Source organism: Engraulis encrasicolus, chromosome 19, assembly GCF_034702125.1.
Source record: "Engraulis encrasicolus isolate BLACKSEA-1 chromosome 19, IST_EnEncr_1.0, whole genome shotgun sequence".
Lineage (NCBI taxonomy): Eukaryota > Metazoa > Chordata > Actinopteri > Clupeiformes > Engraulidae > Engraulis > Engraulis encrasicolus.
This window is the reverse complement of record NC_085875.1, coordinates 3,690,840-3,698,204: the sequence shown is the minus strand read 5'-3', so window position 1 is coordinate 3,698,204 and position 7,365 is coordinate 3,690,840. Positions and strand designations below refer to the sequence as shown.

The window sequence follows — 7,365 nt, the reverse complement described above, 5'->3', positions numbered from 1 at the left end:
GCTTAGGGCAAAGCATATCACTACAGTCAGAGTGACTCCACAACCATCAACCGTCTCACACACACACACACACACACACACACACACACACACACACACACACACACACACACACACAGCTCATGGGCCCACGCAGGTGTCTTCTGGCTTGTGGAGTATTTCGTCTTGCTGCTGAGTAACTGACAGCGACGCTCACAGTGGGGACGGAAAGCAATAGCGCCCTCTCATGGTTCCTCTGTGGGGGACGGAAAGCGAGTGCGCCCTCTCATGGTGGGGGACAGAAAGCAAGCGGACACTGGGGCACGGAATGCAAGCGCGTCCTCTCATGGCTCCGTGACTTTCCGGTTGCCGTGGTGATGAACCAAATTAAGGCATTAACTCGAAAGAGGACAGGAGAAAGCACTTTAAGGTGTGGCCAACACTGTAGAAACGGCACTGTACAGTTGACCAATGGATATCAACAATGGATATTAAGGACAAATTGATGACATTGCTCCTGACTGAGGGGATCCTGATAGGGCTGGTGGGGGGTGGTTCTTCCTGAAGTGAACTGTTGAGCTTTGAAGAATAAGGCTTTTCTTTTTACCATTTTTTACAATTATTTAAAAATAATTTAAAGGTATTCAACTGTCACTCTTGTTCTGCTGTGCCATTGATGACAATGTGAGGTCTGCTCAGGCGCAGAGCGACCTGGTTCAGACATCCCACCTATGAGATGCATGATGACATCAGGAGCACATCCAGGTTGAATCTGAGTGAACACATTCTTTTTTTGATGTTTTAGTAAAAAAATATAAATATATATATTCTACATTGGCTATTCATCAATGACTGTCATGGTGGATATTGTTCACTTTACTGCTGTGATGGAAGGTTTTCTTTTTAAAAGACAAACGTGCTATTATAAGTTGTTTTTATTGTTAGATTCATTCCCTCAAAGTTGTCCCTTCAACCTACTTTTGAGAAGACGTTGTTTCTATGTGGTGGCATTTTCAATATGGTACCTTGATCTCTCAAATGTCTCTTTTATGAAATGGTGACTTACAATTTATCTAGAGTTCTAGAAACTCCTGATAGACTTATCCTGTGTCTGCAAAACACATCTAGTTAGCATACAAGAAAAAAGACATTACATATCTTGTCTTAATTGATTTCAATTGGAAGGTGTGTCTGTTTACATCCAGGGTGCATTTGGTTATTTTAGGTAAGTATGTAGGCCTATCAGTGGCACTGTTCTTTTTTCAAGGTTGTGTGTGTGTGTGTGTGTGTGTGTGTGTGTGTGTGGTCATCGTGAGACTGTCATGTGCATTTGGTCTGCATCTACATAAAGCACACTAGCTTGGTACATGACGCCAAAGGACCTCCCCAGCCCCGACTGTGCCATATTTGTATTCTTCTGAGAATACTTTCCATGTTGTATTTGTATGTAGGTCATTCATGAATAGAAAAACATTATTTTAATTTTGTAAAAATGAATAAATTATGCCTATTGATAAAGAGTCAGCCTAACACTCCCTTTTTCCTCTACCTCTCTGAATCAGGTATACATCATTTTAGATGATGATGATGACCAAAGCTTCCATGGGAATATTCCAGCATTTATATATAGCATATAGCAAAGGCGCTATATAAAACGAAAGTATTATTATTATTATTATTATTATTAATTTGTCAGTGTAGTGAAATGCACTTATTTTCCATGTGTGAACAACCAAAGAGCAAGTTTGCAACAAAAGCCAGAAAACAGACTCCCAATCATAAACAATTTCCTTGGTCTTGGGATGAAGAACTTTTTTGCACAGGATTTATTATTATCATGTATTTTTTAAACTCTTAAGTATCTTGTTAAACTCACTTTCACACCAACACATAAAAAAGACCAGGAAAGAGATGAAACTGAAGGCAGATGGATTAACAGCCGACATTCTTATTTGGGGACTGCACGTTTCTCTGATGCCCCTTTGGTCCGACCCGTCAATATTCTGTTAATTTCCCATTAGTCCATTAGTTCGACATAACTTTGTTCCGATCAAATGAAACCTATTCTTCCAATAGCTCAATGTTCTAACCACAGGCTTTTCTACAGCTTCTTCGCCACTTGCAAAATGTCAAGTTAGGCACAATTTTTTCTTCACTCGTAAGTGTGGACGTTTTTCAAAACCATGTCCTTACTGTAAGGCTGTAACGATATTGTATCGAACCGAGAACTCGTGATACGCAGAGACACAATACTGTATTAAGGTGCAAGAAGGCAACATCGTGACAGGCCCTTGCAAAGTTCTATTGCCCCTCAGTCCAGAAAACAACCACATGACATGATGTGATAATCCTTCCAAGCTACAAAACATTTTTTTAGAACTTTTTTTTATTATTGTCGTTAGTGGCCTCTTGTAGCCTATTTTACATACACTATAGTTTTCATTCTTAGTTTGAGTTCACAGTGCTGGCAAATATGAAAAAAAATCATTAGAAATTATACATTTAAACAGCCATGGGGTGTATCGAACCATAGGTCAAAAATCCAGATACAAACCGAATCGTGAGTTGAGTGTATCGTTACAGCCCTGCTTTACTGACAGATTAGGGTTAGAAATTGTTTTGGTTTGGGCATAGTTTTAACTTTTTTCTAGTTTTTGTAGTTATTCACAAAATTGGAACGCTAAAACAACTGTACACTAACAGGTTAGGGTTAGGAATTGTTTTGATCTGTGCACATTTTCCCATGAATAGCATGTACGTAAATACAGTATCTGTGTCAAAAAACACAAGCGTTTAAAGTACAACTCGGTGAGTGCAGTCTGCTAAAATATGGACACCTTGTTAATCAATTATGTACAAATTATTAATATTATCATTAATAGCCTACTAATAATATCAAGAAGAATAAGTGTTATTAAATTCGTCAGCAGCTAGGCCTACATTGCTTGTGGCAACAATGCCCTGCCTAATTTACTGTCATTGTTGATTCTGACTTTTAGCCTACATTAAGAGGTGAAGAAAGTGACCTAAATAGCCTTTGGTCAGAACATTGAGCTGTCGGAAGAAAGGGTTTAATTTTATCGGAAGAGAGACATGTCGAACTATTGGTCTGTAGGAATATTGACGGTTCGGACCAAAGGGGCTTCGGGGACATAACCTCTCACTTGACCTACAACACACTGCTGCATCACACTGTACACATAACACAACAACTCTGTAAAAAACATTCCCTTTCCAACTCCTTCATAGCCTCTTACTGCAGATGGGCCTGTTGACAGATCTATTCACTCTTTGCTAAAAACACTCAACTACATCATAACAACATTGCTATGACAATGCCTTAGTCACTGCCAAACGTAGTCATTACCATTATTTTTTTTACGCTTTTTTATCTAAAGCGACTCACACATACTTTCAGCACAGGGCATTGGTTGACAGTTGGTTGACATGTTGTTGACAGTAAGTTAACAGAGGCTCTGCGATACAGGGTTAATCCCATCCAGCTGGGATTAAAAAATGTAAGACCAGAAGGGTCTAAAAAATGTATCAGCAAGAAAAATCCTCTTAAGGTACAACTACGACAAAAATAAAAGCCATCACCTTTGGAATAAAACATCCACCAAATCCAAACAATCCTTCAGTAATATTATTATACATACATTTGTTACAGTGTTGTTAGGTAATGCAACAATAATTCCTAGGTGTGAGTAATAGGGAATAAGGACCTTTTCACACCCTTTAAGTGAACCGAACTCAGTCCTCTGTAGTGGAGCAAAAAGTGCACCGACAGCAAAAGGACTGTTTTTGTTCATATTTCGAGTGTATTACGAAAATAACCGGCTGCTCTTTCTAGTCCCGTTAAACTTAAAAAGTGTGTCACTCCTCTTTTGATCACACCCAGTCCTCTTGCTCTACCTAAGTGATTACACCTAGTCACAAGCGTAACTTGTCAGGACTCTTAAGCGAACTACATTGAGACCACGTCAATAAAGGTCTCAGTATGGTCCACTTCCAAGGGGACTGAGTACACTTTTAACAGTATGTGCAGGAAATGCTGAGTCACAGGTCTGAGTTCACTTAAATGGATGAAAGGGATCAGGTGTGAAAACACCTTAAAGGCTCTTTTTCACTGGCGGTTTCGTGGTAGGCCTACAGCGTGACTTGGCTGCCACTTTTCGCTTTACGATTGAGCTTTGTCGTGCCCATTTGAAAAGCAAAAAGTGGCAGGCGAGTCGCGCTGTGTCGAGCTGTCCTACCAGGAAACTGGCAGTGGAAAACGGTTACGTGGCGCTATTCCAACATGTCGCTATTCCGACGTTAATGTCTATTGTCGGAATACCGACACGTTTTCCACCGTCCGCCGCTATTCCTACATGCCGCTATTCCGACATCCCTAACCTTAACCCTAACCCTAACCCTAACCCCAACCCTAATCCCTAAAAAGTGTCGGAATAGCGGCATGTCGGAATAGCGCTATGTCAGAATAGCGATTGCCCCCCTGTGGAAAACACCCTAGGACCTAGGACCAGGAGAATGTGTTCAGCCGAGGAAAATCTGTCCATAGGGACTGCCCTTCTCTGCCTTACAGTCTGTGACTTCCTCAGCCATCTCTGGGAAGTGTGTCCCCAGGCAGGCATTCACAGCCTTCTCCACATCGCACGGCAGTGTCCTCATCTTCTCTCCTTGTTCCTCCAGAGCCTCAGTGACAATCTAAACACAAAGTGAAAGATTATATATACAGCTGTGGTCTCTAATTATCGACTCCATACTCCTCACGCTGGACGGCAGGGTGGGTGCAGGCCTATTATGCTAATTACAGCCCTCATACAAGGCCGTAACAAGACATTTTCAAATACAGAGAACAACTACTCTGTGCTGTACTGCATACTGTGCATTTAGAACGCTTCAAACTCTTCAGTCAAACTCTTAAGTTTGTTTTCATTGATCACTGTCTTGAAGATAAATGGGGGTGGTGTATACAGACTGAATGTATCATTGTTGATCATAGATCGATTTTCAATTCAGATCAAATTGACATTTCTGAAAAAAAAAATACTGTGGACATGACCTCTGTGTCCTCAATGCTGATACATGGTGTCACATACAAAAGTATGCAGAATATCCCTGGCACATCTTAGTTTTTTTTTTTGTCTTAAAGCTTTTATTTAACATGAGTTCATTCATATCAGACATTAATTGTACTTTGAATTTACTTTGTGCTGTTCCTTTTCCAGGTGAAGCTGTCAGACTTTGGGTTCTGTGCTCAGATCAGCAAAGACATCCCGAAGAGGAAGTCTTTAGTCGGCACGCCATATTGGATGGCCCCAGAAGTCATCTCCAAGTCACCCTACAGCACAGAGGTGATCATTACATTACATTACATTACATTACATTACATTACATTACATTACATAGCTGAAGGTTTCATCCAAAGCCACTTGCAGTTATTTTAAGTACAGGTTATTGGTTACAGTCCCTGGAGCAGTGTGGGGACCTAGCCTGAAAAGGCTTCCCTATCACTGTAGAGTGTTGAATGCTGGCAACTGTTTTCTAGGTGGATGTTTGGTCCTTGGGCATCATGGTGGTGGAGATGGTGGATGGAGAGCCGCCATACTTCTGTGAAACTCCGGTTGCTGCGATGAAGAGACTAAGAGATGAGCCAGCCCCTACAGTTCGCAACATCAACCAAGTAAGTGGAAATACGTGCGGATCACTAGGATATAATATACTGTACTGTATATCCATAATGTGAAACGCACTAGGGGTTGAGGTGGGATTTGAACTTGCGACCCTCTGGTCTTTAACTTATTGATGCTGGATGCTGCGTATGCGCTGCATTGGCCCAGGCGCCTGGAGTGACACAGATGCAGCATTCAGGCTCATGATATTTGAGAATATTTATTAAAAATGTGGGTATGTTAGAGCAAGAGGAGGGTCTTAACGCAACTCATTTCATATTTTAATGTGCTGACATATTTTGCACACTGAACGTGCGATCACACTGCCGGCGTTGAACGTAATTGACTTTGTAAGGGAGAGCAGGCGGCAGAAGCGTTAAAAGCCACAAAAGCGTTTCTAGAGGCGAGGGCGTCAAAAACGTCAAAAGCGTCAAAAGCTGAGGGCGTCAAAAGTTGAACTTCATCTAAAAATATGTAATGAGCTCGGTGCCAGCAGGCGTCAGCCAATGGAATGTTCACATTTTTCTAAACACAGGCTTCGGTTCGTCGAGATCCCTGGTGGAACGTTTCAGGTTGAATCGTTGGCCGCGTTCAACACCCCTGACCAGTGCTTTCCAGACAGGAGCCTGTGCTTTCCAGGCAGTTGTAGCTCTCTCAACGCCGGCGGTGTGATCGCACGGTTAGGAAGGCACACGCCAAAACACGTCTGTGCACCAAAAAAAACAAAAACAAAACAGTTTGATGCAAGGTGCACCCCTTTCTGTTTGATTTGAAGTGTTTTACTTGAGCCAGCACTATCAAAATGAACCAAGAAACTTAAAGTGAACTTGTTTGTGAACTTGTTTGTGTTTTGCATTTTGTGTTCTTCCTTAGATCTCTCCGGTTCTGAAGGACTTCCTGGACCGCATGTTGACGCGGGACCCGCTGGAGCGAGCTACGGCCACCGACCTTCTGGAGCACCCCTTCCTGCTGAAGAGCAGCTCGCCGCAGTGCTTGGTGCCCCTAGTGGAGCAGTACCGCAAGCGCATGTCTAGATGCTGAAGTCATGCTTTAGTAGGCTAACCCGAACCCCAGCTGCTTAGGGCAAAGCATATCACTACAGTCAGAGTGACTCCACAACCATCAACCGTCTCACACACACACACACACACACACACACACACACACACACACACACACACACACACACACACACACACACAGCTCATGGGCCCACGCAGGTGTCTTCTGGCTTGTATTTCGTCTTGCTGCTGAGTAACTGACAGCGACGCTCACAGTGGGGACGGAAAGCAATAGCGCCCTCTCATGGTTCCTCTGTGGGGGACGGAAAGCAAGCGCGCCCTCTCATGGTGGGGGACAGAAAGCAAGCGGACACTGGGGTACGGAATGCAAGCGCGTCCTCTCATGGCTCCGTGACTTTCCGGTTGCCGTGGTGATGAACCAAATTAAGGCATTAACTCGAAAGAGGACAGGAGAAAGCACTTTAAGGTGTGGCCAACACTGTAGAAACGGCACTGTACAGTTGACCAATGGATATCAACAATGGATATTAAGGACAAATTGATGACATTGCTCCTGACTGAGGGGATCCTGATAGGGCTGGTGGGGGGTGGTTCTTCCTGAAGTGAACTGTTGAGCTTTGAAGAATAAGGCTTTTCTTTTTACCATTTTTTACAATTATTTAAAAATAATTTAAAGGTATTCAACT

At 42.6% G+C, this 7,365-nt stretch overlaps 1 protein-coding gene across 1 annotated transcript; it reads left to right on the top strand.

The window, feature by feature from the left end:
• Positions 1–5,171: 5,171 nt before the first annotated feature.
• On the top strand, positions 5,172–6,698 carry LOC134435170 (serine/threonine-protein kinase PAK 6-like). The gene is made up of 3 exons (XM_063184023.1): positions 5,172–5,339; positions 5,534–5,668; positions 6,531–6,698. The coding sequence occupies exons 1-3, from the start codon at positions 5,298–5,300 to the stop codon at positions 6,696–6,698; spliced, it is 345 nt and encodes a 114-aa protein (XP_063040093.1). The 5' UTR covers positions 5,172–5,297.
• Positions 6,699–7,365: the final 667 nt, after the last annotated feature.

Excerpts from the sequence above, each read along its gene's own strand:
- LOC134435170 (XM_063184023.1), top strand. The coding sequence starts at position 5,298 with ATGGCCCCAGAAGTCATCTCCAAGTCACCCTACAGCACAGAG. Across the intron at positions 5,340-5,533 it reads AGTCACCCTACAGCACAGAG|GTGGATGTTTGGTCCTTGGG; the intron begins GTGATCATTACA and ends ACTGTTTTCTAG. Across the intron at positions 5,669-6,530 it reads CAGTTCGCAACATCAACCAA|ATCTCTCCGGTTCTGAAGGA; the intron begins GTAAGTGGAAAT and ends GTTCTTCCTTAG.